The sequence below is a fragment of the Saccopteryx bilineata genome, chromosome 4, assembly GCF_036850765.1.
Source record: "Saccopteryx bilineata isolate mSacBil1 chromosome 4, mSacBil1_pri_phased_curated, whole genome shotgun sequence".
Taxonomy (NCBI): domain Eukaryota; kingdom Metazoa; phylum Chordata; class Mammalia; order Chiroptera; family Emballonuridae; genus Saccopteryx; species Saccopteryx bilineata.
The window spans coordinates 5,594,634-5,615,724 of record NC_089493.1 but is presented as its reverse complement, the minus strand read 5'-3'; the positions used below and the strand labels follow the sequence as shown (position 1 = coordinate 5,615,724).

Sequence of the window (21,091 nt, the reverse complement as noted above, 5' to 3'; positions counted from 1 at the left end):
GCCGGAGAGAAGCCATCTGGCCCCGCCCCATGGGCCCCTCCAGCTGCAATGCGCCAGGGGGCAGCGGGAAGGCACGGCCCTGCCCTCGGAGCTTTGCCATTCAGTCGGAGAGGTGATGGGGACTTTCCCCTGCGCCCCCTCTGCTGGGAACGGCATTCGCCACCTGGGCCACTTGTTGAAGCGCCACTTTCATTTACTCAGCACTTATTGAGCACCTGCTGTGTACAGAGCCAGGTGCTGGGCTACGGTGGCGAACATGCTGGATGTCCTTTGTCCCTTGTGCGGGGCAGCGGGGACAGGGATGAGCGGTTTGGCCCTCCTCCTTGGGGAAGCCCTCCAGCTCTAAGATGGGGCTCTCCTGCTCAGGGGCTGTTTGGTTTCTATGTCCATGCCCCTGGCTAGTGGGGGAGCTCTTGAAGGCTGGGGGGCCTGTCCTGGTGGTCCTCGGGTGTCCTTCATCTGACCAGGGCTGTTGGAGGAGGAGGAGGAGGGGAGGCTGGCCCTTACTGGGCAGCTGCCGGGTGGGGTGCGTCCCTCCCATGCACCCCGCCCCCGACGCGGGGTGCTGGGTGCTCTCTGTAGCAGGGGCTGGGCGGGCTCGTGCGGCCCTGGTGGCTCTCGGCCTGGCCTGACATCTGTCCTTTCTCGACACCGAGTCTGATGCCCCTCGTTACTAGACTGCCTCTTCCCGCCCTTAGTGATTTGGCTTTTTCATTTCAATCTAATTAGGACTCCCTGGCAGGAGAAGGCGACGCAGGGCGTTCTCACCGCGGCGCTCTGGGAATTAGTCACTCGGTGCCCATTGTCGTTAATGGGGACTTGGCGCCAAGGCCATTTATCCTGGTGTCCTCAATCAATACAGTTAAGAATCTGCGGATTCTAAAACGTCAATACCCGGCCTGAAATACAGAGGGCCAGCCACATTTTATCTTGTTAATTTATAGTTCTGACGGGCCGTTGGCTTATAGACCAACCATGAATCAACACTTAAATAAAATCCGCTCACAGATTAATTATTTCTGATGCTCCCGTTTCAGTCTGTAATCTTCCTAACAAAACGTCTCTGGTGCATTAGGCTGAGGCGGCCTCAGAGAATGCTGGCCGACTGACTTCGCCAGGGCCCGGGGTCGCCTGCCCTGTGAGTCAGCGTCTCCTCAGAAGCCCCCGGCGAGCCGGTTCAGTTCTAAGCAGGGCTGTTTTCTCGCACCGTCTGGCCTCCCCGGGCAGCCGCCCCCAGCCTGACCGTTCAGGCCTGCGAGGTAAAGGGCTGGACCTCTCCCCGGAGCCCCGGGATCCTGGCCAGGGCCAGGCAGGCACCCTGTCCTTCCTGTGCCGTGGTCAGCTCTCCTGATACGTGCCCAGCCCGTCTGGGACACAGCGCCCAGTGCTGTCGGTGCACGTGTGACAGGAGCCCGGGCGGGGCACAGCTGTGGCCCTCCCGTCGAGCTGGGTGTCCCCGGGAGAAGGTTCCCTCACCTCCATCCCCGCATCTGTGAGAGGGGGTAGCAGAGCCTGGCTGGGGGGGTCGTTGCAGGGGTTGCTGAGATGAGGCACGCAGAGGCGCTCTGCAGAATGCCTGGCACAGGGAGGACTCAGCAAAGGGTGCCTTCCCGCCCTCCGTCCCTGCCCCAGGGGAGAGAAGAACCTCGTTCTGGCTGAGTGTCCAGAGAGCCCCAGCGGCTGGGCCATCTCCCCAAAGGGGGCGGCTTGGGCAGCTCCATCCCCAAGTCCCCCATACTTCCCTGAGCTGGCTCGTTAGTGTGGCTCTCGGTCCGCTTGTGGATCGGGGGCAGACAGACAAGAAGTCCCAGCTTCTCTTCCACGTTCTGCTTCTCCGGGACAACATGGCTGGTGGTGGGGTAGCAGCTTCTTCCTCATGACGGGATGGCATGCGCCCTTTGTCCTCTCCACTCAGACCCCACTGCCTGCAGCCCTGCTGTCCCTTGCCCTTGGCTGGCCCCTCCTGCTCTGCGTGTCCCCGGATCATTGTGGGGGGTGTTCGTGCTGTATGAGAAATGAGGTGGTGCTCACAGTGCATGGGAAGTGAGTGGCCCACCGGGTCTACACCCACCAATGATCATTTCTCTTGTTTTCTTTCCAGAAGGGTCTTCCGGTTCCCCCACCTAGCTTTTGCATCACAGTTGGGGCCCCCGTCACAGAAGTGCTGTAAGGAAGCAGGATGGTGAACTGGCTGGGCATTCACTGTGCGCCATGCCTCCATCACGCCAAATGGCTCAAGGGATGTTAGACCCTTTGCTTCTTCTACATATGGTCCCCACATGATCCTGTGATGGGCGGCTTTTTGTCCCCATTCCACTGACCCAGAGCTGAGGCTGAGAGGGTTTGGGAGCTGCCTGAGGCCGTGCCGCCAGCGATGGCACCGGCACTGCGGCCCGACTCCAGCCCGTGTGACTGGCGGAGCTTCTGCCTGTTGACACTCGGGAGTGGCGTGCCCTCAGCACGCCTGTCTCCAAACAGTTGGCTTAAGCCTGCTCCTGGGGAGCTGTCTTTGGCTGTGACCCAGGCAGCTGGCTCACCACCTGCTGAGGGGACCTCAAGGCTTCTGAGAGGGAGGCAGGCGCGCCTGGATGGATCTGGACTGATCCCTCCAGCTAAGTGACCGGCTGAAGGACGCTTCTTGGACTACCGACCGCCACTGCTCCGGAGGGAGAGACGTTAGCCCTGGTGGTCTGAGAACACTTGGCGTGGGCAGGGCGAGCAGCAGCCAAATGGAAACCCTGGCAAGGAGCGCCAGGCTCACGGGTGCCAGAGACGGGGCTGCCGCAGAGGCTCCGGGCTGGCTCAGCCTTCTGAGGGGCCGCCTCACTGAGCCAGCAGGAGGGGCCGGGGCTTCTCAAGCCCGGGTTTCCCCCAGCACCTCTCAGAGGGCCCCGGTGGCGCATCCTTCAGGTGCCTGTGGAGACCGGGAGGCAGGTACCTGGCAAGGGGCCGTGACGTGGGCCTCCTGTGGTGGGCACACGTGCGGGGCTCCTGATGGCGCACGCCGCGTGTTTTCACCTTCTGGGTCCTGGGTCTGGGGGGGCTCTGCAGCCCAGTGAGGTCGGTCGGAGCAGCGCCCACCTGCCCTGCCGCTCTCCTTCCCTCTCAGTGACGCAGGCGGGACCACACAGGCTCCTGTGACTTTCCCTTGCCCCTTGACCCTGCTTCTGAGCTCAGTCCTTTACTGAAGCCGGGTTTTCAGCCTCCAGTACATGTCTCTGTTCTCCAAGACCACGCCCTCTTCAGCCCTGGATGACCGTCCGGTTCACACGCACCCTCTTGCAGTTTCTCTGAAGGACCTCAGCCTTGCCTTCCCCTCTTCCCACACAGCGTTGCAGGCAGAGGCTGACCCTAGTCATGGGCACGAGTCCGATGTCCTTAAACTCCAGTAACACACCCTGCCAGCCGCACCTCCCACGCTGGAGAGCGCCCAGAGGTCTTTCCACTTCCTTCTCCACGAGTACCTGTCTTACTCTGGGCTGGTTAGGCGCATGCCAGCCGGCCGGGTACATGGAGCTGGATGTCCGTCCACAGCCCTTTCTCCTTTGTTACCGTGACCACACGCAGTGGAGAGGGTTACTTCTGTGTGTAATGGCGACTGGGTCTCAGTTTGGCGCTCCTTGTAGGTAAGATGACTTCTGCCGATGGACCCTGGTGCCTAAACACAGTCACGGCGCGTTCGCCGTCTGCAGGGTGAGTTCTGAGTTCCAGGAAACCAACGTAAGGGCTGACCTTTGGGATATATACCATGTTTGCAAATTGAAAACTCTTCTTTTTTTTTTTTAATTCGGAAAATTCAGTCTTGCCCAGATTATAAAGACCAGTGAGCTCGACTCGATCGAGAGAAATCGCCAGCACAACCACTCCTCTCTCTCCTCTGTCACCGTGGTGGCGGCTGCAGCTGCAGCTTTCGGGCTGTGCACTTGTCGGGAGCGTGCTGTCTCACCCACCTTTCCTCTAATTCCCACCACAGCCTCTTAAAGTGAGTTTTACTACCCCGATTTTACGTGTAGGGTCCCCTGGGTCCAAGATCATTGCTGGCTGATCCGGAGGGGACGTTCAGGCCCGTCGGACTCTTGCCCGGCCCCTGCCGGGACTCTTGGCCCCGTGTGCTAAGATGGCCCCTGTTTCTGAGTCAGAGAGTTTGATTTGAAAGTTAGTAATCTCCTTTTCTTGTTAGCTTTGAGTCAAGATGGTTAAATTTACAGCTGGCTGAAGACTTCCCAGAGGATGAGCGGAACGGTATTGATTTTAGCGAAATGAGTCATACGCCGCCTGGCTGGGAACACAGGCTCAATCTCCACGAGCCGACAACACCAGCGTTCCCTTGTCAACATCTCCCCGCGTTCTCACGAGTCTCCGGACAGCACAGAGAGCTAAGAGGACAGAAAGGTCACGGGCAGCTCGCGGGCAGGCGCTGCGGGGTGCGGAGAGCCGAGCTCTGGTGGAGGGGTCCAGCCTCCATCTCGGCAGGGCTGACCCACGTGGCCCCGGGCAGACCTGCACACCTTGCTGAGACCCCGTTTCCCCAGCTGTGAAATGGGTTAATTCCACTGTCACAGGGTTGTGGTGGGACACGTGCAAGCCTCAGGCAGGCCCGGCGGGAACAGGCACCCTCTCCCTGAGAGGGGGGCATGGACTTCTGTTCTCTGTGTTGGGGACCATACGTGGGTTTTATCTGGATCGGGCTGGGGACCAGACATGCGGAGTGGAAGAGGAGGACCCTCACGGACCTGGAACCCTGGCTGTTGATAGGGGTGGACAGGCAGCGCTGCCCTGGCCACGTGTGGGTGGTCACCTCTGGGGACCTTGCTTTCTCTATCTGAGAGAGGAAGGACAGCTCCGGGGACTTAACTGGTCAGAGCCACCAGCTGCCTTCTCTCTCAGCGTTCTCAGTGATGGAAGCAGAACAGATTGAGTTTCTGCATTCTGTTTTTTTATTTTTTTATTTTTTTTGTATTTTTCTGAAGCTAGAAATGGGGAGAGACAGTCAGACAGACTTCCGCATGCGCCCGACCGGGATCCACCTGGCACACCCACCAGGGGCGACGCTCTGCCCATCCTGGGCGTTGCTATGTTGTGACCAGAGCCACTCTAGCGCCTGAGGCAGAGGCCACAGAGCCATCCCCAGCGCCCGGGCCATCTTTGCTCCAATGGAGCCTTGGCTGCGGGAGGGGAAGAGAGAGACAGAGAGGAAGGAGAGGGGGAGGGGTGGAGAAGCAGATGGGCGCTTCTCCTGTGTGCCCTGGCTGGGAATCGAACCCGGGACTTCTGCACGCCAGGCCGACGCTCTACCACTGAGCCAACCGGCCAGGGCTCTGCAATCTGTTTTAAACACGTTTTTGCTTTAATGACGATTTATAGTTTATTTGTGTCATTTTTGATTCCAGGGGTAAAAGAAGTGACTTTTCCCCCTAACTCCAGAGGATCCGAACAGTTCTTATACTAGTTGATTTTGTTATAACGAAATCAATAAAGTTAGCGTTAGTGCATTCAATATTTTAAAACTCAATTTCCCATAGGCAGCATGCAGTGAATAATAGAATTTTCTACAACAGACATGTAAACAAACGAGATAGTCTCAAGGTTAAAGGTTACATAGCCACTGACCACTGTACCTGAAGCAGCATCGCGTGGAGAGCATGTGATCAATAAGCGATTCGATGTGTGAAAAGGCACGACCGGGAAGGACCTTCACCTCCAGCATGGCTGGTGTTCATGTTCAGGATAGTTTCTGATAAATACTTTCCGGCCTTTGTCCATCTCCCTTTAGCAAAACGTAAAGGCCAGCCCACAGCACTGTATTCTCTTACCCTCATGACAAAAAACCCACGTCATGAATCTCTCGAGGGGTCTGCAGTTCGAAACTTGTATCCCTTGGCTTCAGCTTTTAATGCAGTCGAGGATGAACTTAGTCGTTTTGGCTTTAATTTCCTTCAAACAGTAACAGTTTGCCCTGTTGTTTGCTGTCCGCATTGCCTTAGAGCGCTTTACGCACCTGCTGCGGGCGGGCAGCCGGCACGGACAGCCTCACATTCAGGAGGACGTGTGGGCGAGGCAGCGTCCAGGGCTACGCCCGAGGCCCCGCCACCGGCAGTGACAGAGCTGGGGGGGGGGATCCGGGTCCTCCTGACTCTCAGCTCCCCGGCGGACCGCCTCCCGTGGCCAGGCGCGTGCGGACAGGGGCAGCTGGGACCCTGGTGTCTGAGCCTCGTCTGAGCAGAATTTCCTCCTTCCGTCTTTCCTATTAGGTACGTGGAAGCTTGTTAAAAAAATTAAAAAGCTTTTAGTTTCAGATCCTTTTAACAAAGGAGTCTAGTGAAAAGGCCCAGTTGTGCTACAGTGGAACTAGGAAGAGGAGATGAACCCGAGCTTGTCTTCTCACTGCGGAATCTAGTGCTGAGACGACACAGGTTCGTTCTCTCTCAGTCTCTTCAGGGAGTTGAGGAAGAATACCATACTCAAGTACATTTCTTTTTTAAACCACAAAGATTCAATTATCATCTTTTGGCAGCTCAGCTTCCACTTTTCTTCTCTTCTTGTCTCCCTACTGTTGGCAAGACCGTACGTATCACTGTACTTTTCGGAAGGTGGTGGCGAAGGCACTGCCACTTCTGAAATATGCATATGTGAGGTGCAGTCGGTCCAAGAAACAGGGTGAGGATTTTCTCCAGGCAGATCGAGGTTGCTTTTCCTTTTGGCTGGAAGGGTTGGCTGTGGATTCCAAGCGAGCAAGAAGTGGGCATGGCCATCTGGGTCAGGGGCAAAGACCCCGCCCACCAGGGCCTTCTCAGTGGTGTGGGGGCTGCAGAGGCATCTGTGACTTCCCATTCCATCCAGGGGAACTGAAGGGTGGGTCCTGCCCTCTGCCTCCAGTGGGGTCCCCCAACCACCTGGCTGGAGGCAGCATGCTGCGGCCTGTGCTGCAGGTGTGAAGCCCAGCCCGGCCGCTCAGTGGTGCCGCCCCGAGTCCCAGCGAGCGAGTGGAGACCGACAGGGGAGCAGCCATTGGCCCCGTCCTCCCTGGGGTGGGGCCTTGCTCACTGGGCATGTCATGGTTGGTTCCCGACCTCAGCGGGGGTTCCAGACGAGTCTCAGGAGAGGAACGGAGAAGGAAGCTCGAGGAATACCAGGCTCCCAGTCAGGTGGGTTCCCTGGCGGCAGTGTTTTGTGTCCTGGGGAGCGTTGTTGCTTCTCTGTTGACCTCACGACAGAGACACAGCACCCAGACCCACGCAAGTCTGCTCGTTCCCCTGGGCACCTTTTGTAGAAGAGTTATTTTTAGAAAACAGTATCACAACAACGTTATCAGTACAACTGGAAGTCATTTCATGTTGGTGCATCATTGCCCGGCCTTTGTCCACATCAACTCGACTTAATACCCCTTTAGTTTAGCCCTGTCCATCTTGTCACAGGGTGCTGTTTCTTTTTCCAGCGTGTGAAGTGGCTTGTCTGCACCCCGCCGGGAGGAGAACTGCATCTGCCTCACCCACGCCCCTCGGGTTGGACAGCGAGGCTGCTGTTTGCAGTCCCTTCCCCACCGTGGGTGGTAGGAGGTGACTGGCTCTTGACAACACTGTAATGACACAGGGTGACCGTGAACATCTCTGCGCATTGCATTTTGTTGCAAAATTAGTTAAGGGGCTCACGGAGCTAAAGAGGTGTCGAGGCTTCATTTATCGAAGGTCAAGTGTTTCCAAAATTTTCTCTGATGACAAGTGACTGCCAATTGTAGGCCCCTCGAGGATATTAGGAAAGCGTCAACACATTTACTCATTAAGGTAACAATGAGGCTTTTAACAAAGAACGAGAGTCAGTGCTTTCCAAAAAATTTGTTCTATGGAAAACCCATTATGAAAATAGATGTTTTTAATTGTTTCCATCGTGATGTAATTTTCGTTGCCAAACACGATGTAAAATGCGTTGCCTATTAAAAACTCTAATATCTGGGCCCTGAAAAATGCTGGGAGCGGCGTTTTTCTAATCTGCTCTAAAAGACTTTCAATGAGAATTTCAGTGGATTTTGAATGGGGCTGTTAAAATCCCGAGCCCGGCGTACTCTCTGGTGATGAGCCGCAGGAGCCATTCGTTTTTTGACCCCAAGGGAGCTGGGGCTTTTTCGGGCCATCCCCCCACGCCGTGCTGCACAGCAGTGCTGGGCGGGGCAGGGAGCGTCTCCCTCACTGCCAGGCGTGGACATCTTCTGTCGGTGGCCGCGTACCTCTGGGAGGGTCTCTGTGGCTCGGACAGAGTCCGGTGAATAAACTAAAGCTGTCACCCAGCTATTTTTCAAATGCCGAGTCACAGAAAAGTTCCCATTGGAAGAAAACGGGAGCATAGCCAATCCTGGCGCTCTCACTAAAACTATTAGAACTTACTAATGATTCTAAAGATGTTTGTTGATACTCTTAGTAAATTATTACTATTATTATTTAAAAATTTTTCCATTAATTTGAGAGAGAGAGGGAGCGAGAGAGAGGGAGGGATGGAGGGAAAGGGAGAGAAGCATCAACTCGCTGTTCCCCTCAGCTGTCCCGCTTCACTGCGCATCATGGGTTGTTTCTCGTGCGTGCCCTGTCCTGAGAATAAACCTGAGGCCTCACGCACCGGGGCGATACCTCATCCATTGAGCCACCCAGCCAGGGCCAATGTATTTTAAAATCTTGGTTATTTTCTTCTTGTCTCAGCCTTTAAAATGTTCTGTTTTTGGCATTTGCTGTCATGTTTGTAATATGTTGGTACATGGCATACCATGTAACCAAATAGACATACATGTGTTGGTGATGTGAGCTCACAGGTTCTCACTGATGGGGTGTAAGTCCAGAGACCATGGAGCCCGGCCAGCGGGGTATATGAAGGCTCTCGCTGTAACTTGGTGTAAGTCTGGAGATCACGGATCCTGGCCAGCGGGGATTACGAAGGCCCCTGCTATGTAACTCTCAGGAGCACAGTCACTGGCATTAGTATCCTTACCTGGTGACTTGGTAGAACACTCCACGAAGCATGCGAGGGTCCTGAACACCACGCAGGACCACCTTCCGGAGCTGCTCTCTGAACTGAATGAGCAGATGCACTGCTGGGTTCCTGTAAGAGGAAGTGACGTGGGCGATCTTGGTGTTCTTTTTTGTTTTTGTATTTTTCCGAAGTGAGAAGTGGGGAGGCAGAGAGACAGACTCCGCATGCGCCTGACCGGGATCCACCTGGCATGCCCACCAGGGGGCGATGCTCGGCCCATCTGGGAGTTGCTTCGCTGCAACTGGAGCCATCCCCAGCACCCGGGCCATCTTTGCTCCAATGGAGCCTTAGCTGCGGGAGGGGAAGAGAGAGACAGAGAGGAAGGAGAGGGGGAGGGGTGGAGAAGCAGATGGGCGCTTCTACTGTGTGTCCTGGCTGGGAATCGAACCTGGGACTTCTGCATGCTGGGCCAACACTCTACTGTTGAGTCAGCTGGCCAGGGCCAATCTTGGTGTTCTTGGCCACTGCTTCTTGTGTCCCTACTGCTCGCCGGTCAGTCCAGTGGGGGAGTTTCCTTGGGCCAGCGATAGTTACCTGTGTCCCTTGTAGGTTGGGGGAGCGCTTGTCGGCACCTCTGCAGATCAGCGCCTTCACATTCCTGGCTGGTGCGGTGTGTAGCAGACGCTGCACCTGGTGTGTGGGCAGGGTTGCGGCCCGGTGGCCTGGGCCCTGGGGACACACAGAGGCCGACTTCAGAGCTTCAGCGGTGAGGATGACTCCCTCTGCCAGCCTGGTTTCTTGCTGCACTTCCTGGGGGTGGAATGGGACACGTAAGTCCAGCCAGTGCTCTGGTGCGAGGTGCCACCGTGTAGACGGTGCTGGCCCAGCACCAGCTAAGGGCCCCGAGCCTGACAGACCAGACCTCTCCCACCCCTACGTCCAGATGGGCACACAGACATCTGCTCAATGCACACAGGAGCTTGACAACCATTTCATGACAGATATTTGGGGATGAGGGCTGACTTGAGTCCTGCAGAGCTGGGGGACTCGACGGTCCACACCACCTGTGCATCGTGGGTTTGGGCCAGAGTGATGCCACACTCTCGTTTGTCACCCAGCCTGTCACACCACCCCCTCTGCCAGGCTCTGTCACAAACCATTTGTGGGTGATTATGACGGGTGATGGTAAGATAGCTGATCCAACAGAAGAATCACTGTGGAGCCGCCCTGCATGTCACCAGACCTGCCGACCCCAGAAGGAGACTCACTGTGGAGCCGCCCTGCATGTCACCAGACCTGCCGACCCCAGAAGGAGACTCACTGTGGAGCCGCCCTGCATGTCACCAGACCTGCCGACCCCAGAAGGAGACTCACTGTGGAGCCGCCCTGCATGTCACCAGACCTGCCGACCCCAGAAGGAGACTCACTGTGGAGCCGCCCTGCATGTCACCAGACCTGCCGACCCCAGAAGGAGACTCACTGTGGAGCCGCCCTGCATGTCACCAGACCTGCCGACCCCAGAAGGAGACTCTGCTGTGTGAACAGCACAGCTTTGGGGGTGCCACTTATTCTCCCCAAGTGCTGGTGTTTTTTTTTTCAGCTGTAAAGTGGGGTCAGTGGTTTGAATGAACAGATGCAGGTTGATGTTCACAGGGCACACTGAGGGCAGCACTCACGGGTCCAGCCCCAGGTTTGGCCCACGGTGGGGGTTCAGCCCGTCAGGGTGGGGGTGGCAGAGCCAGGCCAGAGTTGCTGCAGCTGCTGTGGTGTTTCCAGAAAGTCTCCGTTGGCCACCTCGGGCCCAGGTGGGCAGCATTGGCCCGTAAGCTCCGTTCCAGGTGGCATCTTTGCTTTAAGATACAGTATTTATTCCATTATCTGAGTATTTTTCTCTCTTCTCTTTCTGTGTTGTAGGAACCCAGCTATTCAATGGTGAGACTAACTTTCGAGTCACTGCCCTGAAGTTCCATCCGAAAGACCACAGCATTTTTGTGTGTGGAGGCTTCAGCTCGGAAATCAAAGCCTGGGACATAAGGACCAGCAAGGTAACTCCCACCTTCCCCACCTGGCCCTTCCCTGCAGAGCTGGACAATTTGAATGACTGAGGTTGGGGGGGCAGGTCAACATCTCCATAGAGGGTGCTTCAGGTGGGATAATGGCCACTTAATATCTAATCAGGGCTAAGCATAATTTTTAAATTGTTTTGAAAAACAATTTTGAGTTGTTAGACTATTAAAACATCATAGGCACAACTCTGTACAACATATTACCAACAGTATTTATTTATTTATATTTTTAATTTTTGTGACAGAGACAGAGAGGGAGGGAGAGATAGGGACAGACAGAAAGGGAGAGAGATGAGAAGCATCAATTCTTTGTTGCTGCACCTTAGTTGTTCATTGATTGCTTTCTCATATGTGCCTTGACTGGGGGGCTACAGCAGACTGAGTGACCCCTTGCTCAAGCTAGTGTCCTTGGACTCAAGCTGGTGAGCCTTGCTCAAACCAGATGAGCCCGCGCTCAAGCTGGCGACATCGGGGTTTTGAACCTGGGTCCTCTGTGTCTCAGTCCGACGCTCTATCCACTGCGCCACCGCCTGGATAGGTCAGGCACCAGCAGTATTTATTGAGCATCTACTATGTGCAGATGCTTCCAGATAATGTAAACTGACTCGGCCTTGGGTTAACTCAAGATAATCACGTGTGGATACAGATAACTAGTATGGAGGAGTGCTGTGTGTGTGTGTGAGTGTGACTGTGTGTGTGTGTGTGAGCGAGAGAAGAGGAAGGGAGGAAAGGGAGGAAGGAGGGCCCAGCCAGAGGGTGAGGGCTTTTAGCTTGGTGTGCGAAAGGCTTCTTGGAGGAGACTGCTCTCCTTTCTGGGGCTTAAAGGCTGGTCCCCATCAGTCCCGCAGGGAAGTGCCCTCCAGTCCTGCCCCTCACAGCCTGCTGCCCCCGTCGCCTCACTGACTTCACAAACGGCCACCTCATCCCCCCAGTCATTCAAGCCAGAACCGTTAGGATCCCCCCCCCCCCGTCTCTGCTCTCTGCCACCCCCCCCCCCCCGACTCAACCTGCCAGGAAATCTGGTCGTGAGTCTGGTTTAAGCTGCCATTGGCCTCTCGCTGGTATCATTGCCAATCGTTTTCTGCCTGGTGTTTCTTTCCCCTTTGCCTCACACATTTATTCTCAGCCATTGGAGGCCAGAGCGGTCTCTTACTGTGCAAGTCAGATGTGTCGTTCCTCTGGTCAGACCCCTCCAGGCCCCGGTCTCGGTCACCGTGAAAGCCAGGGTCCCTGCAGTGGCCCTGCTCTCACCCCCTTCTCATGGCCTGCAGCCCTGCTGGCGTCCTTGCCTTTCCCAGAGCATAGCAGCTCACTTCTGCCTCAGGGCCTTTGCACTTGCTGCAGCTTCTGCCTGGAATGTTCTTCTCCCGGTTTTCTTCTAGAGGCTCGTGCCCTCCCTTCTACAAGGTTCTGCTCAAATGCCACCTCTCAAGGGAGGCCATCTCTGACCGCCCGTCCCAGCACTCAGTGGCCTCCTTTGCTACCTCACTTCCCCTCGGGCATTCATCATCGCCTGGCATACTGCGGAGTTTCCATGTTCATTTATTTGCCCGTCTCCCTCCACACAGACATACCATCCTCTAGGGCAGGGATTTTTGTCTGTTTGTTGCTGACTTCTAGCTTCTAGAACAGTGCCTGGCATATAGCAGGCACTCAGCAAATCTTGGTTGGCTGAGTGGGTGGGTGAGGGAGGAAGGCAGTCATGCCGAGTGTGCAGGACGGGGTGGGAATAGGCACTGTGGGCAGGGGCCGGCGGCCTGCCCGATTCTGCTCGGCACGGGCTCCAGGAGCTGGGACAGGCCCAGGCTGGAAGGCTGCCGGTGCCAGGAGTCTTGGTTTGGATTAGCAGAGGGAGCCACGGCAGGCTCGTGAGGAGCGGGTGCCAGGCTCCGGGCTGAGGAGGGGTTTCTGTGAGGAAGAACCCCGTTTTTACTCTCTTGGGGGCACAATGAGGTCAGGAGGGCTGGTGTTCAAGATCCGAGAAGCGCTGCCCGGTCCGAAGGAGGTGCACAGCCACTGCTAGCGTCCCCAGGTAGTTCACGGTAGACCTGTGTCGAACTTGACTCTGGAAGAAGGTGGGAGTGTCAGTGCCCTCCTCCGTTCGGGACTCAGCGTGCTAGCCTGAGGGGTCCCACCTGCTGCATCTGCACCAGAGGTGCTCCCCGCAGGCTGCCCGGACAGGGGCCGCCCCCAGCGGGCCTGCACTGCCCTGAGCGGAGGCCGGTGTGCGTGGCCGGGGCCACGGTGGAGGGAGGTGAGGCCACGCCTGCAAGGCTGGGTTTGGAAGTCAGTCCCGTGCTTCTGGAAGCACTGGGCCCAGCAGGGAGGCCCTGCCCAGCAGGTGAGGACTGCTGGCGTCCGAGGGAACCTAGCAGTGGAGGCAGTTTCTCTAACGGGCGTGGGAACTTGATCCGAAGACGTCTCTTAAATGCCTAAACAGAACAGAAATAAGGTTGACGGAAAATAAAGTGGTTTTTTTTGTTTGTTTGTTTTGTTTTTTTTACAAAGAAAATCTTTTTACAAAAATATTTGGAAAAGAGAGAAAAGATCCCCCAAAAGAAGTGGACGGAGTGGAGTTTTAGAAAAACACCAGAACACTTCTGTTTGGGATATGAATACGTTATATGTGGAGGACACTGGAAAGCTGTGTGAGCTGGAGTCTCACGGTCACGGGACCCCCTGAGACCCCGGCCCCTGCCGAGGGCCATGTCTCTTAAAGGTGCTCTTCCCTTTAGCCTCAAAGATCAAACATGTCAGAAATGACTCACCAAGGAGGCCGTCTGATTTAGGAGTTTGTTAAAAGGAATGGATCTTCTCCCGGGCCGGCACCAGCCGACGCCCTCTGACAAGGCCCAGGGAGAAGCAGCTGGGAGCAGATGTTGCCGTTCCTGGTGCTGGCGTGTCGGAGTCTCTCCCCCGAGCTAGTGCTGTGGGTAGAGGGCTCTGTGCCGTGTTTGGTTTTCCTTCCCTCTTAGCAGCCGTCCGACTGCCACAGGGCCCAGGCCCACCTGCATCAATGGGGCTCAGGGGACAGCTCTCTCCGGCCTCAGCTGTGTCCTCTGATGGGTGTTGTGAGCGCCTCATCTGGACGCAGCAGGAGGGCGGGAGGACGGGGGCCCAGGCTCCTTGGGAGGGGCTCCCACCTGGGTGGCTTCCTGCTGAGCTCACTGGGCGCTGTCCTGGGTGCTGAACGCCACGCCCCTTCCTGACCAGCGTGGGAAGGTCCACGGAGGGCCCAGCCAACCAGGCCTTTTCTGACTGTTGTCAGGTGCAGCTGGAGAGTGATTGTAGGTAGAAGCAGGAGGGACACAGGCCTCAGCTTAAAACTAACACACGCTTCCCCTTTTAAATACAGCCAAGAGGCCTGTTTTGTTGTAAAAGTAATAAGTGGTCGTGGGGGGGGGGAAGAAACAAAATAGAAGGAAAGGAGAGAAGGGGTGGTGGAGCCAACCAAAGGGACCCTTAGCAACGTTTGAGGTTTTCTCAGAGTACTGTAAGGGTTCCCTTGCTCTCTCATGCTCCTGCAGAATTTTGGGGACCTCCCTTTGGTGCAGCGGGCGTGGCTGACTGGCCACTTGCCCGGCACTCAGAGCAGTGTCTGACGTAAGCAGGCACTCGATAAATGTGACTCGAATGAGCCGACTCCAAATGGCTCAGCTTATTAAACACTTCCCCACAGTTAGACATTTGGGCACCCTTCTATCCCATTTTGTGATTGAAAAGTGGTAGATGTGAGGATGGAGGTCAGGCGGCCAGCAAAACAGCAGCCTGGGGCTAACTCCAGCCCATTGCCTGTTTTTATTTTTATTTATTTTTTGTATTTTTCTGAAGTGAGAAGCAGGGAGGCAGAGAGACAGACTCCGGCATGCACCCGACCGGGATCCACCCAGCACACCCACCAGCGGGCGATGCTCTGCCCATCTGGGGCATTGCTCTGTTGCCATCAGAGCCATTCTAGCGCCTGAGGCAGAGGCCATGGAGCCATCCTCAGTGCCCGGGCCATCTTTGCTCCAATGGAGCCTCGGCTGCAGGAGGGGAAGAGAGAGACAGACAGGAAGGAGAGGGGAAGGGGTGGAGAAGCAGATGGGCACTTCTCCTGTGTGCCCTGGCCAGGAATCGAACCCAAGACTCCTGCACGCCAGGCCGACGCTCTACCACTGAGCCAACCGGCCAGGGCCCTGCCTGTTTTTATAAATAAAGTTTTATTGGAACACGGTCACAGTCCTTTATGTATCGCCTGTGGCTGCTTTTAGATTACGTGACAGAACTGAGTAGTCATAGCAGAGACCACGTGGCCTGCAAAGCCAAACATTTTACAACCTGGCTGACCCCAGCTGTGAATAGATCTGGCTGTGACATCTGTCACCTTGTTGAGTGTTGGGACTGAATTGTCCTGATCTTGCCGACAAGGTGGGTGTCCCTGAGCCTCTCCTGGGCCTCCTTGAGGAAACCGTGTGCTCAGAGAAGGTCTCTTCCAGTCGGTGGTGTCTGAGGCGTTCCTCTCTCTCGTTGTGACCCTGAATGATCATCCTGGTCTACGTTCTTACACATTCCTCTGTAAGACTCGCATTTTTGTATATAGTATTTTCCATATTGGAGGTGTGGGGGTATATTTCCTTAAACTTGGGTCCCAGAACCTCAATTGCTGGGTCAGGCGAGTCAGCATTTTGAAGGTCAGGGGTAGATTTCTGACCAGAGTGGAGGTGTCCTGAGTGGGTGCGCCCACCCCCAGAGCATGGCCGCAAGGCCAGGGTCTCAGACAACCGAGTCTGAGAAGTACTTTCCAGTCCTGCAATTTTATGATTCCTTAAGCTTAGCCAAGTGGTGCATGTTGGGATTTCGGACGCCTCTGCTCCAGCCCAATTCATTACAGCAAATGGGCTGCTTGGCTCCTCTGCTCTTCCTGGCCAGTCTCTCCGCCCCATCCCACTCCTCATTACTGCCAAGTGCCCGGCTACTTGAGCAGGTCAGCACGACGTGCTCGGCCAGAGCTGTCTCATTGCTGCCTGCACAGAATTTGCTGACTCTTCTGCCTTGAACGTGGGTGTGGACTGGCACCCAAGCTGCTGTGGCCTGATCATCATGTCTCTGTGGGGGGTCTCCCTCCAGCCGCCCTTCCTGGCCTCCAGTGCTCCTGGCCTGGGCGACTGGACCCCTGGGCTTGTACTCTCCCCTGCCCCCTCACTCACTTGGGTGGTTTTAGGCAAATCCCTTCGGCTAAAGCCTCTGTCAGCCATGGTTCCCCACTCGGTACAGTAAAGAGGGGGGTGAAGCCGTCTCTGAAGCTGGGCTTCTCCAGGTCATGTGTGTACAGGAAGGAGAGCACCTGGGTTCTTGTTAGGACACCGATTCTGTTCCGGCAGGCCCGGGGCGGGGAGAGTGTCTCATTCTGCTCGGGCTGCTATAACCAAATTCCCCAGACTGGGGCCTTAAACCACAGGAATTCCCTTCTCACAGTTCTGGGGGCTGGAAACCCAAGCTCAGGTGCCACACGGTCAGGTGAGGGCTCTTCCTGGCCTGTAGACACCGCCTTTGCGCTGTGTCCTCACGTGCTGGGGACAGAAGCTCTGGTCTCTTCATCCTCCCCTCGTGAGAGCACCAGTCCCGTCACAGGCCTCCTCCCTCGGGACCTCGTCTAAACCCAATCACGGTGAGGGTTAGGGCTTCAACACACGGATTTGGGGGGACACAAACACCCAGGCTGCCTTTCTGACCAGCTCCCAGGAGCTGCAGAGGAGGATCGTTTGTGGACCACACTTAGAAGCCAGGGCCCAGAGGCGTCTGAGCATAGCGGTCCCCTGCTTCTCTCCCGTGAGTGCCCCTGGCCTTCGTCCTTGGCTGGCCTGCACCAACTGTGACTATTTTAATGACAGCTCCTGAACTTCTTACTTGACTGTAAACTCCTCCATCCAACAGGTGTTCACTTACAACCACCTGGGGGGGGGGGGCGCTGAGCCAAGTTGTGTCTGGGCCCCAGCATCGCCCACAGGGCCCAGCCCAGAGCAGCTGCTCGGGAGGGGGGTCCTCTCGAATGAACTGAGGGGGTCAGCTGCCCCACTCCTGTGATGGAGCCTTGCAGGAGCACCCCCGTGCCCACAGCTCAGGGGCAGTGGCCACCCTGAGATCTAAGGTTAGCTGCAGCTCGTGGCAGCTGGTCATTCCAGAAGTGTGGACGGAGGCAGAGGACTTGGGAGATCCTGCGTCCGACGAGGTATGGCATGGTGGTCTCCACGCTGCAGTTCACAGCCAGGTCTGAGCCCTCGTGCCCCCCGCGTTTGGTAGGTAATAGAGCTGCAAGCTGCACATGTTTCCAGCTGCCCAGGGCCCCGACTCTGTGCCCAGCCCGGACTGCAGAGTTGTTGTGTCAGACGTGGGCCCAGCTCTCCAGGGCCACCAGCTCGGTGGGAAACACTCAGGGTGCTTTAAAGTTCACTTGAAGATGACTGTGTAGTTGCAGCCAAGTTAAGGTAGGAAATCAGAATTTCCCCTCGTTTCATCTATCAACTCTGTAGAAAAACTGCAGAAGCTCAAAAAGCACCCTTTTTGCAAGACGAAATTATGGAACCCCAGCCTCAGCAAACACCTCGCTGCCGCGCAGGACGGGCCCTGGAAATTGGAGCAGCTGTGGGAAATCTAGGGCACACGGCCCCAGTTCCCCCTCCTCCTGAAGGCGGCCGGCCCGCGAACCTGCCCTTGCACGGCTCCACTTGGCTCCCCACGGCCATCGGCCACCGGCCACCGGCGGGCCCCTGGAACACCTGCCCCGGCGCTCTGGGTCAGTTCTCATGATAAGATAGGCTCTGACAGGCCAGCTCACCTTTGATTCTGTGCTGGTTCCACACGGATCCCTCTCTTCTTCCCTCCCTCCCTTCCTCCCTCCCTTCCTCCTGCCTTTCCATCTTGACTTCTAGATCCTGAGTTAGTTTCTGACCTCCTTGTCCATCAGATCCCGGCCCCCTGCAGGTGTGCGTCCTACCGTGCAGGTTGTAGGGGCGGGGCCGCTGGCTTGCCCCATCTCAGCTCTGGTTGTCACAGCCCCTCACTGGTGTCCCGGCACAGCGTAAGCCCCTGAGGCCAGGAGTTGGCCTCATTTGCTGCTGTGTCCCCAGCGCCTATCCAAGGCGGCCAGCTGTTGCATGAATGTCCAACAGCCCTAACCCCAGGCAGTGGACTCACCCAGCGGAAGCAGGACCTGAGCCACCGCGTGGTCGCCTGTCATCTGGCACGCGGCTGTGGGCACCCTTCCCCGAGTGGCAGTGGTGCAAGCTGGGAAAGCCGCCGGTGGCTGCTGACCCGGGCTGCTGGCCTACAGCACAGCGGTCGGAAGCACCTGGGGAGTGTTAGAGAATGCTGCTGCCTGGCCCCACCCACATCTGGAGGCAGCCCAGGCATCGGAGTGTTTGAAACCTCTCAGGTGGTCCTAACGTACGGACAGAACTGCGGACCACTGGCCTGGGGTCCGGGCTGAGCGCCTCGGTAAGAATCCTGAGCGGAGTTTTGCAGGGTTTCTGCCCGTGTGGGTGAGGTCGTCCCGAAATTTGCATTCCATGGATGCCGGGTGTCTGGAGGGCCCGGTGCCTCCGCTCCGTGGCGCTTGGCGCCATCAGTTTCCGTGGCACTGTGGGCAGGTTGCTTATTTGCCCTAATGAGGTTTTGATTACTTTCAATTTGTCTCTTTCATCGGCTCTATATTAAACAGGCTTTTTATTTGGACTCTTTGTACTCTCTGCAGTTCCAAGTTTTGCCTCAAATCAAAGTTTTTATGCAGATGAGGGCAGGAGACTAATGGAGGCAGAGGGTGGGGGTGGGGAGGTCGCCTGAGAGCCTGGTGCAGAAAGCCGTGTGACTGTGGGAGGTTCCTGGTCTTTCTGGGGTGCCCACCGCCTGACTGTCCAGTGGCACTGGGAGCTCTCGAGTCCCTGCCAACAGCCGGGACTGATGGGAGTGGCACGCCCCGGGCGCTCACCACCTGCTGGGCTCTGTTCTGACATTCTAGTATAGCTCATGTCTGCACCACAGTCCCGGGAGGGGTGCCAGGCACTCACCCCATTCCACTGACAGGGCATCGAGGCTCAGAAAGTTTCTAGCAGGTAGCACACGGCTGGTGGGTTGTGGGGTGAGACCTTGAGCCGGGTGGTTTGACTCCACTCCCTGGCGGTTTCCTCGCACTGTGAGTGGAGCTTTCGTCTGGAGCGCAGACAGGCTTCACCAGGGGTCCCCAAACTACGGCCCGCGGGCCACATGCGGCCCCCTGAGGCCATTTATCCGGCCCCCGTCGCACTTCTGGAAGGGGCACCTCTTTCATTGGTGGTCAGTGAGAGGAGCCTACTTCCCATGGAAATACTGGTCAGTTTGTTGATTTAAATTTACTTGTTATTTTAAATATTGTATTTGTTCCCATTTTGTTTTTTTACTTTAAAATAAGATATGTGCAGTGTGCATAAGGATTTGTCCATAGTTTTTTTTATAGTCCGGCCCTCCAATGGTCTGAGGGACAGTGAACTGGCCCCCTGTGTAAAAAGTTTGGGGACCCCTGGGCTTCACCGATGCGCGCTGTGTGTTCTGTCCTTGGGCGGCTTGCCTGGGAAAGCCCATGAGTTTGCTGGCTCAGCCCTGCAGCGTGCAGCTCCGTGCCTGGCGTCAGGGACCCCGCTGTGAACAGGATGGGGGCGGTCATGCAGCCTCAGGCCTTTCATCTTAACCCAGCACCCTTGGGATGGCAGCCGTTCCGCCCCCGTGGTGAGGAAACCCATTCCGAAAGGTCCGGCTCTCGGCGCAGCGCTGTGGGGCTTGGAGGTGAACCCAGGTCTTTTTCTAAATTCTCCCTCTCCTGGTCGCAGGGAGAGGACACTGCGCTCACTGGTGGCACAACCATCTGGGCCACCACCGGACGCGAGGCGTTGTCCCAGGGCCCGGGGTGACTTGAGCCTTTTCCTGCAGGAGCTCCCCGTCTGCGAGGGGCCGCGCGTTTCTCTGACGTTTGATGCCCCTGTCAGCCGCAGGGCTGCCCTCGCAGGCGCTGGGGCGTCCGTGGGTGTCTCCTGGGCGCCCAGAGCCGTGGGTGCAGCCACGGAGGTGCTGCATGGAGTCCAGACCCGAGAGCTGCCTCCCGCTCGCCCCTCCTCTGCAGCCTGCCTCCGCGGCACTTCTGTGGCCGGCAAGCCGCTCCTGTTGAAAACCCGCGGGGCGCTCCAGCACCGGGTGGACAGTGGGAGACGCCGGGCACTTTGCACACAGTGCGTTCACAGTCATACAGTTCAGTACTCGCTTTTAGTATACTTGCTTATGCAACAATCGCCGTCCATTTAGAACATTTTTATCACCTCAAAAAGAAACCTTGGGCCCTTTAGAGGTCACCCCAACCCCTCACCACCACCCCAGCCCTAGGCAACGAGGATATCCTTCCAGACTTTGTAGATTCGCCCGTTCTGGCCAGTTTGTAGAAACAGAATCACGCACGATGTGGTCTTTGGAGTCTGGCCCCTCTCACCGAGGGACCACAGTGTCAGGGTCCCTCCAGGCTGCAGCCTGTGTGGGCACCTTGTGCCCTTTCTGTGCGTGACAATATTCCATCGTGTAAGCAGACCACGCTGTGTTGATCCATTCACTGGCTGATGGACATTCGTGTTTAAATTTTGGCTGCTGTGAGTCGTGCTGCTACACACATCTGTGTACAAGTGTTTATGTGGCCGCGTTTTCCTCTCTCTCTGGCTCTGCCTCGGAGTGGGAGTGCCGGACCATATGGCAGCTCAACGGGCAACCTTTGGAGAAGCCACCAGGCTGCAGCTGCACCGTTTACATGCCCACCGGCAACGTCCAAGGCGTCCAGCCCTCGTGTCCTCACCAGCACGGTTATCTGTCTTCTCGCTAACCCACCGCAGCGGGTGCGAAGTGGCATCTCCATGGTGTGAAGTGGGTTTCCAGCGGTTTCTAGGGGGCTCTGCAGCCGGGATCGTTCATCATGCATGAGCTTTGCTCGTTGGCATCCCTTAAAGACTTGCTTCATTTCGTCTGAGTTATTAAGTTTATATACACACACTTGTTCAGCATACTCCTTCATTATCCTTTCA

At 56.5% G+C, this 21,091-nt stretch overlaps 1 protein-coding gene across 4 annotated transcripts in view; it reads left to right on the top strand.

Moving 5' to 3' along the window:
* Positions 1–21,091, top strand: part of WDR25 (WD repeat domain 25) — a 150,453-nt gene that overhangs the window by 83,472 nt on the left and 45,890 nt on the right. For all 4 annotated transcript variants that reach the window (XM_066276358.1, XM_066276360.1, XM_066276359.1 and 1 more), the window contains one exon: positions 10,870–11,000. In XM_066276358.1, coding sequence (XP_066132455.1) covers positions 10,870–11,000 — 131 coding nt within the window. The remainder of the gene's footprint in view (positions 1–10,869; positions 11,001–21,091) is intronic.